Source organism: Cannabis sativa, chromosome 2 (genome assembly GCF_029168945.1).
Source record: "Cannabis sativa cultivar Pink pepper isolate KNU-18-1 chromosome 2, ASM2916894v1, whole genome shotgun sequence".
Lineage (NCBI taxonomy): Eukaryota > Viridiplantae > Streptophyta > Magnoliopsida > Rosales > Cannabaceae > Cannabis > Cannabis sativa.
Window position 1 is genome coordinate 46,170,142 of NC_083602.1, and position 13,341 is coordinate 46,183,482.

The following is a 13,341-nucleotide window of genomic DNA, read 5'->3' on the forward strand; positions in this document are numbered from 1 at the left end:
AAATCACTTCTAATTCAACAAGAAAATATCGAAACTAGTCCCATGACTAACCGAGAACAATTCTATAAGGTCAGAACCTTCATAACTATTCTAATTCATAAAACCCCTATACGAAACCAATTGTTTTTAAACTTAAAACGAAATTAAACCATACCTTAAGCTTTCCCTCTTCAAAGATTTGCTATCCTGCTACTACCAGAGCTTAGATCGCTAAGTTTTGGATTGAAAATTGAAGAAAATAGATATAAGGGGAGAAGGTTTTATCGAAGGAGGGAGAACGAGGGTTTCGTTCGTCGTTCGTTCGTTCGTTCGTTTCACCGATAACTTAATATATATATATATATATAAAAGTTAACTTACGTTAACTTATATATAAATAATATTATAATAATATAATAATAATAATAATAATAATAATAATATAATATAATATATTAATAATAATAATATAATAATATTAATAAAAACTTTATTATTAATAATTATCTTATTATTTCTTAGCCACTAAGAAATCTCTATTTTTAGGGTATTTGGTCAACTTCGAGTACCCTAAAATACCCCGATATTTCTAAAATCAACTTATCCTAATAATCTCATCAATATTTCTAACTAAAACTGTTGTGACATTTTTGGCCTCCAATCAGGTCTCCAGGGTCGCCAAACTTGAAAATATTTTTATTTCACAAATAACTCATATTATATCCACGTATTTCAAATAAATCCCCGTAATTAACAAATTACGCTTATATATCCACTTATTGAGTCTCCGGGGTCGCCGAACCTGAAATATTTTTATTCCACATATAGCTCATATTACATTCACACATGCTATATTAATCTCCGTAATTAACAAATTACGATTATTTACTCACTTATAGCACAATTTAAATTTTATGCTGAAATAAATTAGTAGGATCATAATCCCACTTATTACCTGATTAATTCATAATATCAATATAAACCCTAATTATTTACCATTTAACTTATCGGGATATTACAACCATCCCCTCCTTATAGAAATTTCGTCCTCGAAATTTATTTAAACAATTCGGGATATTACCCCAATATTTATGATTCTAATTCTCAAATTGCTGCTTCTATCTTACTGTTTTTTTTATAGCACTTTCTTAACTAGTAGAATTGTCTCATTTCATCTTTCTAGTCCAAAACCTGGACAAGATATTTTTCTCATATAATAAATTTGTCTGAAGTTTAACATCGTCACAACTTTGAACATGGGTCGAGTCTGATTCATATTTTCTCAACATGGAGACATGAAACACATTATATACTCCGGACAACGCAGGAGTTAAGGCTAGCTAATAGGCTACCTAGCCTATTTAATCCAGTGAACATGTATATAATAGTTCTCTTGTACCACACTTATTAAGGTATCTAACCAGTGGTACATTTAATTATCACTTTTTAAATAAACACCTCATAAGGGAAGATATTATTCTAAGATATTCTAACCTTTATCAAATATGCTCACAGTATATTTCTAATATTCTATTGATCTTCGCAGGTTACCCACCTTTCAAGAATAAAGCATTATACTATTTTCGCTTTAACTTCCATGGTTCTCAATAACCTTCTTTAATTCTTAACATCATAGCCAAAAATATCAACCTTGGAATTTTACAAGATTAGACTATTCCTTTGTATGAATTTTGTATTCTCATTTATAGTATAAATTGTCTACACTGATAGACAACATATTAACTCTGTATGTCCAATCGTTACTACTCGGTCAAAATCATAAGATCCCATAGTACATAATTCATAATTATGTCTTTCTATTCCTTCTATGAGATCTCCTAAGCTGATCTACTGACTTAACTTAGTAACAAGTTAAGTATTCATTTCTGATAGATATTCAATTAGAGCACTTCTTATTTCCACCCACTTACTTGTCTCAATACCTTGTAAATTTCTGCTTATTAACACATCACTTCCTCTTAATAATTTCTGGAACGACTACCGATTTTGCATCCTAATATGAATCTTTCTAGCGTACTTTGTCCTCACTCATACACTTCCCGGGGTGACTCCCCGAAGGATTTCCCATATTGAGATTACCCCAACTTAAATATGCTTAACTCCAAAGTAAACTCATGGTGGGTTATCAGAAAGTAGATGCTTCTTTGTCGTTCTTAATTGTATTTCTTGCTTTCATTCTTTCATTAATAAAATTCAATTGCTATCACTCCCTTCATAAACCTCTTGCAATTCCTCATCGGTTTTTGTTCACTTAAACTCGAGGAATTCCCATCTTATTGTCAACTTAAATCTTGTTCATCTCCACTTATTTTAACTTGTATCAATTTCCCTTGAATTGACAGAACTTTTAATTAATTTTTTTTTTCCAATCATTTACGATTAACCACCATTATAAAGTAATTTGATTAAACCTATACAGTAGAGGCAACACTGCTCATACCAGGTACCCACAACTAAACTGGAAATACCCATTTCCTGAATTCTCAACTAATAACAATTAATTAAAGATCATTCATTGATCCTGAAGTTTCTTTTCATCATCACCACTAAGGTTTCACTCCCTGATTCATATGATACCATTGCTTCTCTGCAATCATCACTATCTTCATACTTCGTTAACCACTTTAAAACTTATTCTACACTCAATTATATAACTCGTTGTTTAATAAACAACCTACTTTGTGATCCAACATCCACCAATCACTCAATTACGTGTCTATTAAATTGCATCTCAATTCATAAGCTTTTCTCCATTCTGGGTGAGTATGCCTTTCCATAATTTCACAATAAAGTAATCTTTTCCCAAAATGTCAATGGTCTCCTTATATACCATATTGACTATCCAGTCAATTATAAAGTACTTTCCATCATTACCGTATCACCTTAAGTAATTTAGGTAATCTTCTTTACTTCAGTGATACCACTACTCTTCCTGACGTTCTTTTATACGTTACACACTTTATGCCTCCATTAGGCCCTTACGCCCATAGAATGATGGCTCTTATACATGACTTCATCACTCTAGTTGTTTCTTGGACTGACGACTGGTCCCACGAACCAATCCAAGTGTTTCTAACGTGCTTTGCTCTGACTCGCACGCTTCATGGGAAAATTTCCTAAATGAAACCACCCCAAGTCAAGGACACTCAACCATGGAGTTCCTTCATGCCGAGCTACCAAAACAAGATGCTTCTTGCTAACATAGGTAGTCCCACGACTACATAATCTCAAAATTACTACACAATCATCACCTTCAATTCATCTGGGATTCCAGACAATACTCATAAATTGTCTCACCTTTGGTAACGCTAGATCACTTCTAAACAAAAGATTTTGTTATTTGAATCAATTAGATCGATGCCTCCATTAACTACTCATTTTCTATATTCCACTAGGGAATATCAACAATTTAACTCATATTGTCATCTTTCTAATCTGTCTATCCTGTTAAATGGATTACCATTAAATAACATACATGCACAATCCATTCAGATTTCTTGATGTCTCTAACTAAATGTACAATGTTTAATATCAATAGTAATTATAATATTGCCCATAAATTCTAACTTGAGTTGGCCGAAGGACCGATATCCCTGTCCCCTTGAGTCATAACCAGCACTTGGGCAAGACCCGTACACTTTTCTCCTTTAACATAAGTCTTTCTTAACTACGTGTAGGTTCTTTTCAGATGACCCGCTACCCCATAAAAAAAAAACAAGATATGGCTCTAAATTGGCTCAAATGGCGCCTTTTTGCATCTTGAACACTCAGGATAAGGTCACCATCTCTTATACTCACTTTGACCCCTATCATGGTCACCCTAGAACCTTTCGTTTTATCCCATAATTTGTGGTTCATTTAGTTTTTGCTTCTTGATCTATTAGTAAGGTGGCTTCATATATTCCACCACATCTAGTGGTACAACAGGAAGTCTCGGTAGTATAAGAAACGTACACAAGATGAGCCTGCTATCTTTTCAAATCTTAGATTTATTTTTTTCTCCTTGTCGTCTAACCATGTCCTGTATAACAGAATTTACATGTTCCCAGCATTATGGTCATAAATAATTCTCTTCCATATTGTTTGCCCTGAGCCCAAATAGCTCGCTAATCAGACTATTTGATTGCCCTTACTGTATAACTTATCACATATTTAGTCCACGTCTTCTAACTATTTAAAACTCAGACGGATATTAATATCAATATGCATATACCATACACATATTCTTATCAAAATTATCAGTATGTTACTTTTCCCAACATACTTTATAATTGCCTAGGCAGGTTATCCAATAGCAAATAATATAAATACTTACTATATACCATGAGTCGACACATCGTCCTCGCAAAGAAATGTACATATTCGACCGCCTTCGTGACCTTTTAAAACCATGGCTGCTCTGATACCAAGTTGTAACGCCCTAATCTATAGGGACGCCACGTGTGTGATTTTATAAACTAGTTTAATACTAATAGAATAATTAATTATTAAAAACCGTGATAATATTAAAAACTTGACTAAAATAAAACACTAAAAATGGACATTATAACGGCATAAAAAGTGTGTTCTGGGAATCCCTGTTGTAAAAAGTTTTGCTAAAGAAATATGTACGACAACCATTTAAACATAAAATCAAAATACACAGCAGATACGACGATCTAAAACAACTCCACGGCAACTCGGCACGTTGTGCCGGCGAGGTCAATATGTACATTATGGAGAAGATCGCCACCTCATGGTTGATCTAGCTTTTCTTTGCCTTTACCTGCACCACATAGCACCCGTGAGTCACAAGGACTCAGCAAGAAAAGTAATAATAACAATCATATAGCTTATTATTCGAATATTGTAATTTATACACAATAAAAATCAAACCATCACACTTTGTTCATAAGATGAAATCCAAATCACTACTGGCATCTGCCACGAATAAACATTAGTATACAGATATTTGGTAATACAAAACCATTATACCAATAATGGAATTCATATTCATTTAATCATATAAATAATATATATGTTACCTCATAAAGCAACCATCTTCATGACATCATGTTGCCTAATTAGGCAAGTCGATGCTTTAATCTGATGATCTTGTATTGTATCGCCTAATCAGGCAAGCCCATGCCATAGCCTGGCACCCATATGTCGCATAACCGCATCACCTAATCGGAGTGAGCCTATGCCCAAAAACCCGCACCCATATATCATACAATTGCATCACCTAATCGTGAGCCCGTGCCACAATACGGCACCAATATATCGCATCGTCTAACTAGACGAGCTCGTACCTACGCCTGGTACTTATCATGTCACTGACGCCTGTACTTACGCCCAGTACGTCGCCAGGAAAATCGCATCACCTAATCAGGTGAGCCCGTACCTACACTCGGTACTCATCATATATCACTAACGCCCGTACTTACGCCCAGTACGTTACCAGAAAATTGCATCACCTAATCGTGTGAGCCAACATATCACATGCATAATATTATCACATTATCAATACTCAACCAATCAATCTTTTCAATATATAACAATATTAACTATATCTCAATATTAATCAATTCATAACAATACTAATTGTATTACATACAATGTACTATGCAAGATAATATACTTTTCAATATATAACAATATTAACTATATCTCAATATTGATCAATTCATAACAGTACTAACGGTATTACATACAACATACTATGCAGTACAATATACTTTTCTATATATAACAATATTAACTATATCTCAATATTGATCAATTCATAACAATACTAACGGTATTACATACAAAGTACTATGCAGTACAATATACTTTTCTTACCTTTAATCCAGGTTCATACATTTCAATCAATCCAAGTGGAGAACTATCCTCGATGATCCCAGCCCTATGTCACAACAACGATAAACTAATAAGTGTTTATCCTAAAACACTGCTTATATTCACATAAGACAATCTAGGATTTTCTACCAAACCCCGCAGTATAAATACACTAAAATAAAACTTATATTTCAGCTCTAAAACATACACCATATTGTAGAGCTCGTCTCAAGCTTCGAAATGGTATATAGAATATCCAAAACGGACACCCGAGTCAAAAGTTATGACAAAAATACGATTTCTGATCTCTTAGGAATTTCTATAAACTGTGAAATACGAAAATTTCAATTTTCGCACTCACCGAAACACTACCAAAACTTATCCAAATCACTCCAAACTTTACAGGGTGCATGTATGCCATAAATACTACCATCCTTACGTAACAGAAATAAAAATCGACCCCTTAAATGAAAAACGCCATTAACGTTCGGACTAAGCTTTAAAAAGTTCCAAACTCGATTTCTAACTCAAAAATCACTTCTAATTCAACAAGAAAATATCGAAACTAGTCCCATGACTACCCGAGAACAATTCTATAAGGTCAGAACCTTCATAACTATTCTAATTCATAAAACCCCTATACGAAACCAATTGTTTTTAAACTTAAAACGAAATTAAACCATACCTTAAGCTTTCCCTCTTCAAAGATTTGCTATCCTGCTACTACCAGAGCTTAGATCGCTAAGTTTTGGATTGAAAATTGAAGAAAATAGATATAAGGGGAGAAGGTTTTATCGAAGGAGGGAGAACGAGGGTTTCGTTCGTCGTTCGTTCTGTTCTGTTTCACTGATAACTTAATATATATATATATATATATAAAAGTTAACTTACGTTAACTTATATATAAATAATATTATAATAATATAATAATAATAATAATAATAATAATAATAATAATATAATATAATATATTAATAATAATAATATAATAATATTAATAAAAACTTTATTATTAATAATTATCTTATTATTTCTTAGCCACTAAGAAATCTCTATTTTTAGGGTATTTGGTCAACTTCGAGTACCCTAAAATACCCCGATATTTCTAAAATCAACTTATCCTAATAATCTCATCAATATTTCTAACTAAAACTGTTGTGACATTTTTGGCCTCCAATCAGGTCTCCAGGGTCGCCAAACTTGAAAATATTTTTATTTCACAAATAACTCATATTATATCCACGTATTTCAAATAAATCCCCGTAATTAACAAATTACGCTTATATATCCACTTATTGAGTCTCCGGGGTCGCCGAACCTGAAATATTTTTATTCCACATATAGCTCATATTACATTCACACATGCTATATTAATCTCCGTAATTAACAAATTACGATTATTTACTCACTTATAGCACAATTTAAATTTTATGCTGAAATAAATTAGTAGGATCATAATCCCACTTATTACCTGATTAATTCATAATATCAATATAAACCCTAATTATTTACCATTTAACTTATCGGGATATTACACTTATTGTCAAAGGGCAGTTCTTAAATTTTCTTTGTACACTGGTGCTCAGGCCATTGCTCAGATACCAGAAGACTAAGTCACTCACTTATTTACTAGGCGAGATGCCTCAGCGGGATACATTTGGCGACGTGCCCATATCCATATCAGCATTGACCGCCTTAAAGACAGTTTAAATCACAGTTGTGTGATTCTCTAATATTATATGCACGTAATTAAGTGGAGCGTAATAAAAGCCCATAATTTCGGAGAATATTGTTATGAGATTCAAATTTGAATGTAATTAACTGCCAACCTATAATACTATAAATAAGGGCAGATTCTACAAAACAAGGGAGGAAAAATCTTAAAGAGAAAGACATGTATACTTATTGTAAAAACCCTAATCTTGTTTCGAGAATTATCTGAATAAGATAGACTTGTGGACTATGCAAAGTTAACTGTAAAACCACGTAAAAATCTTGGTTTCATCGTTATTATTTTCGTTATATCTGTGCTTGATTTATTGCAAAATAGGCTCATAATCGTTAACAAAATAAAATAAATTTGAAAAAATTATTCTAATTTATGTTGATCTGAAATTAATAAAATTAATTTCAATATAAATATAATTTTTCTATTTAATTAAATTTCTTGAAAAAATATTTAATATTTAAGTGGCCTGAACAAATTAACTTAAATATAGATTTTTTATTTAACTAAATATATCTAGAAAAATACCAAAAGTATATAGATAACAACTATCTAGATATTTTATAAACAAATTATTGATTTTCTAATTAAAAATATAATATATTTTAGTCTATTTATTTTAAATAAATCATTGATAAAAAATTACTTGATTTAAGTTGATCTAAAATGAATTAAAAAATTAATTTTCAACTTTAATCTAATTTTCAAGATTTCAAAATATCTACATTTAAAAATAAATTTATTTTGAAAATTACAAAAAAATGATTATTTTTTAATTAAAATAAAATATACTTTGAAATTATTAGAATTCAAGTTAATTTGAAATAAAAGAATCAAACTTGAATATAATTTTATATTTAATTAAATGTATTAAAATAGAAACAAATAATTAAGTATCTTGAATAAAATCAACTTGTAAATGATAATTTAGTTGACTAATATAAAAACTGAAATGGGCACTCAATCATTTATTGCGTTAAGCAAAGCTCGAACGAAATTATCGTTTCACTTCTTATAATTATAGAAGCTACAGATTCCTTATCTATGATAAGCGCTCTCACTCAATTATACTACCATGTTCCCAAGATATAAGTATTGGGAAGATCCACTTTGTCAACTTTAACGTACAAGTTAAAGAACCTAAATAATACATTTAAGCCAGAACCTAACCATCTTAGGATTAAGATCTATTGACCTAAGATCAACTAAGTGATATTTACTTAGAAAGATATAGCTATAAGTTTATGATATCTTATCTAATGTCAATATCAGTCCAGTCTGATGTATACTCCATACATCTGATACTAGCATACTTTTCCAATGTCCTGTAAAATGCATACCATTTATCCAAGGTGTAAGTGAACTTTATCGTTGATTATCACGTCAGTATAAATCCAGTGTACTAAAATATCATGGGACTTAAACTTTGAAACATATAATCATGATTATTTTCCACTGTTTAGACAACACTATAATCATGAATAATTATATGTTAAGGATTTAATAGAATTTATACATTAAACATATACTCATGAAAATAATCATGTAAACCATGCAACATAAAAGTTGATCTTTTATTAATTAGTAAATCTGATTATATTGAAATGGTTTTTTATTTAGGGCATGAAACCCCAACAAACTCCCACTTGCACTAATATAAAACTAAAAGTGTATTTCAATTAATCTTGTTATCCCGATTTTTGCACTCTGACGTGGCATCACATGATGGTGACACGTGGAATCAACTTTGAGTATCTGCTCGGAGGGTATAGTCCGAGCAGGATGCCTCATAGGCATGCCCGAGGAAAAGTGATCAGCAATCTGCGCAGATTGATAAACACTTACTGAGTTCAACTTTTGCATCGTGAGTCATCAAAGAAATCCCTATAACTTGGGGATCAGGTTACAGAGATATGGCAAGCTGTCCAAATCCCACGATAAGTGTACTCTGCATTTATCATGCAATCTTCTGCTTATATCCATTGTAACGAGAAGGGAAATACTTCCTCTCCAAGCTCATAGCTCTATAAATAGTGACACATGCTCACTGGACAAAAGGTCGAGAGATTTTACCCTAGAGATATTATCGAAGAATTCATATTCAGAGATATTGTTGTAAGAGCTATAAGAAAAGGAATCTTTCTCCTTATTCTTGAGTCAATACAAATAACGAGGATTAGGCTATTACCAAACTGCTCGGGGCTGAACCTCTTTAAAATTCTTGTGTCTTTACATTGCTTTACTATATATCAATTGCTATAAATTACTTATCGCTTACTAAATAAGACTCACTGTCGTTGGCTAAAAGCGAGGTCAACATTTTGGTGCTTTCATTGAGAGCAGAATGAAGAATCGCTCTTCATTCTAAATCTAACCACAAGTACGATGGTGGTAATGACTCCTATAGATGAAGTCGCGCATGGTGTGCAAGAGACTGGGAATAACAGTTCAGCACCCAACCAGGGCATGCATAACACAACTATTGTGCCTGTTACCAACACTCAAATGACCATTGGAGATGATACTAAGTTACGAAATCTCCGTGATGCTCTTGGACTCGTGCAGGGTCATGCCAATACCCTACATCATGATCAGGAAGAACTCCGCGCTGCAGTAAACCTCGCGTTTGAGGAACAAAGGTGTATGTTTACCAAGTGGAGAGACAAAGAGATGGAAGTGTTAAGGGCTCATCATACAGAGATTGAAAATTGTAGTCGGCAAGCTACCGTGCTGATACGAAAAGCCTACCAAATTGTAGGCCAGCAACCTCCGACTGTCATCCCCCTAGGTGAGACAGATGAAGATCCAGCGATGAATACTTCCCAGACTGCAAATTGTCAGCCGCTAAATCCCCGGTCACGAGTTCCACTTGGTTGCCTAGTAGTAGGTGCGCAGATCTTGTCTAGTAATTCATCAGGAGAGGTCATACCTGATAGTTCCAACCAGGTTAACGGTGCCATTCCACCTGTCAACCAAGCAAATCAATCGCTAAGACAACCAGGCGCTTCAGTATTCGAGAGGTTGGGGACAACTCATGACCTAAGGAATGATCTGAGCAGAAAGAGAGGAGTAGACAATCAGATTGTCACGACGATCGTACAACCCGGAGCCCGTGCTCAAATTCCCGCTCAGAAAGATACTGAAGTGATTCAAATTGACCAGAATGCCGAGCAGGTTAGCCCAGCCGTACAGGCACAACTAGACGAACTAAAAAATATTTTACAAGGCATGGCTTCACAGAGAAACAATGATCTCGAGCTGGACCGAGCACGTGTAACTCCTTTCTCTCTCGAGATCAATCTTCTAGCGTTGCCCCACAAGTTTCAAATGCCAACTCAGAAAATGTACACAGGAAGAGAAGATCCTCTCTCCCACCTCAAGTATTTCGAGATGAAAATGGATTTGCAAGGGATACGAGGGGATGTGTGTTGCAGAATTTTTCCTACTACCCTGTCGGAGGCCGCCCAGTAATGGTATTTTAAGTTTTCCCCTGGAAAGTTCAATTCACGGAAAGCCTTCTCTTCGGAATTCCATGAACAATTCTCCTCCCCTCGCAAACTTCCGTTGCATCTGGGAGACGTGGTTGAAGTCAAGCAAAGACCAGGCAAACCTCTCCGAGCATACATCAATAGATTCATGACAGAGGCGACCAAAGTTTCACGGGTAACTAAAGATAAAAAGTTGTCCGTGACACTGGGGGCATTGAAGTCCTCGGTGAATATGGAAGGATATAAGGAAGAACGGGCCGGTAGACTCAATGAGTGATTTTCTTCACCGTGCCGAAGGCTTCATCAGGCTCGAAGAAACCATTCAATGAGGAGAAGGTGAGCAAAAGGCTGGCAAGTCGAAAGCTCCTTCTACTGGAATGTCCGCCCAACTCCCCCACTACCCAAATAATTCAAACTCAAGTGGTAAACATTCCAACAACAACCGCAGGCAAGGGAATGGGAAGAAGGGAAAGTTCGCCGGCAAATTCGAACGAGCTCCCCAAGAGAATCAAGCAAAGTACAATGCATTTACTATCTTGACTGAAGATATAGAAAGTGTTTACATGGAAACTCAGTGGCTGGCCCCATACAAGAAGCCTGGACCCATGAAGAAAGATGTCAGCAAGAGAGACATGATAAAGTTTTGTCGATTCCACGGAGACTACTACCACGACACTAATGAATGCAACAACCTGAAGTGGAAAATTTAATTCCTGATAAGGAAAAACAACCCACACTTGCAGAAGTATGTCAAGACGGATCAGGGTCAGAGGAATGACAATAACCAAGATTTACTACCTCCACCGGTAGATGGACATCTGCAAGTCATCGTTGGAGGTCCGCATATTGCAGGAGATTTGGGCAAAGCTCGGGAGAGGTATGCCCGAACAGCGCAGCACGAGCAAGAGGAAGTTATCCAGCCGTGGAAGAAAGAAAGCCCAAAGTTCTACGAGCAGGTTGGTGTACCATAACTTTCAACGATGAAGATGCTGTTAAAATTGATTTCCACACAAAGATCTGCTGGTCGTGTAAGTCTAAATAGCCAATAAAATGGTGGCCAGAACCATGATTGATAATGGAGGCTCATGCAATATCTTATTCATAACTACTTATGAAAAGATGGGACTCCAGCTCAATGATCTAACCCCATGTCTCCAGCCTGTCTATGGTTTCTCTGGTCAAAGAGTCGCACCTCTAGGACAAATTCATTTACCCTTAACTGTTGGACAAGCTCCGACAAGCATGACTATCATGGCACACCTCCTGATATTAGATGTTCCTTCAGCTTTCAATGTAATGCTAGGCCGGCCGGCCTGGTATGACTTAAAGGTTGTCACATTAATATTCCACTCGTGCTTGAAGTTTCTAGCAAAGAATGGGGTAGGGTGTCTTAGAGGAAACCAGCAGTCTGCTCGGAAATGTTATAACCTTGCAGTGGCCAAGGCTAAGAAGGATGTATCCTCTAGCCAGAGCACAGACAAGGGAAAAAACATTTCCAAGTAGGGAACTTCCCAAGGCGGGGATGAAGATGTGGATCCTCGACTTGGCGACCCAAGCAGCAATGTTGTACCTGTGGAAGAGTTAGAAGAGATTGAGATCGATCTAGATATCCCGACCAGAAAGATAAAGTTCTGAAAGGGTTTGTTGCTTGAAGTAAAATCAGAATTGATAAAATTTCTGAGAGCAAACCTAGACGTTTTTACCTGGTCACATGCAGATATGGTTGGAATTGATCCTTCCATCATTTCACATGTTCTGAATATTGACCCAAACTTCCGGCCAGTACAACAAAAGCAAAGGCTACTGGACAAAGAACGAGCATTAGCCCTAAAGGAAGAAGTAGAAAAGCTACGCAACAACAATTTTATAATTGAAGCTTTCTACCCAGCTTGGGTCGCAAATCCCATATTGGTGCCCAAGCCAAAAAAGAAATGGTGAGTCTGTATTGATTTCATAGACCTCAACAAGGCATGCCCAAAAGACTGTTTTCCACTTCCAAGGATCGATCAGCTCGGGGATGTAACAGCAGGGCATGAAATATTAAGCTTCATGGACGCTTATTCAGGCTACAATCAAATTAAAATGCATCCATCGGACCAAGAACATAGAAGTTTCCGAAAAGATATGGGTCTATATTGCTACAAAGTAATGTTGTTCGGTCTAAAAAATGCTGGAGCTACATACCAAAGATTGGTAAACAAAATGTTTAAAGACCAGATCGGACAAAATATGGAAGTGTACGTGGATGACATGCTCGTCAAATCCAGGAAGGCTGGGGGGCACATAGATGACTTGGACGAATGCTTC

General features: G+C 35.2%; 1 protein-coding gene across 1 annotated transcript; it reads left to right on the forward strand.

Annotated features, from left to right (window-relative positions):
• Nucleotides 1-12,153: 12,153 nt before the first annotated feature.
• Nucleotides 12,154-12,972, forward strand: LOC133034321 (uncharacterized). The gene is made up of 2 exons (XM_061109382.1): nt 12,154-12,454; nt 12,752-12,972. The coding sequence occupies exons 1-2, from the start codon at nt 12,154-12,156 to the stop codon at nt 12,970-12,972; spliced, it is 522 nt and encodes a 173-aa protein (XP_060965365.1).
• Nucleotides 12,973-13,341: the final 369 nt, after the last annotated feature.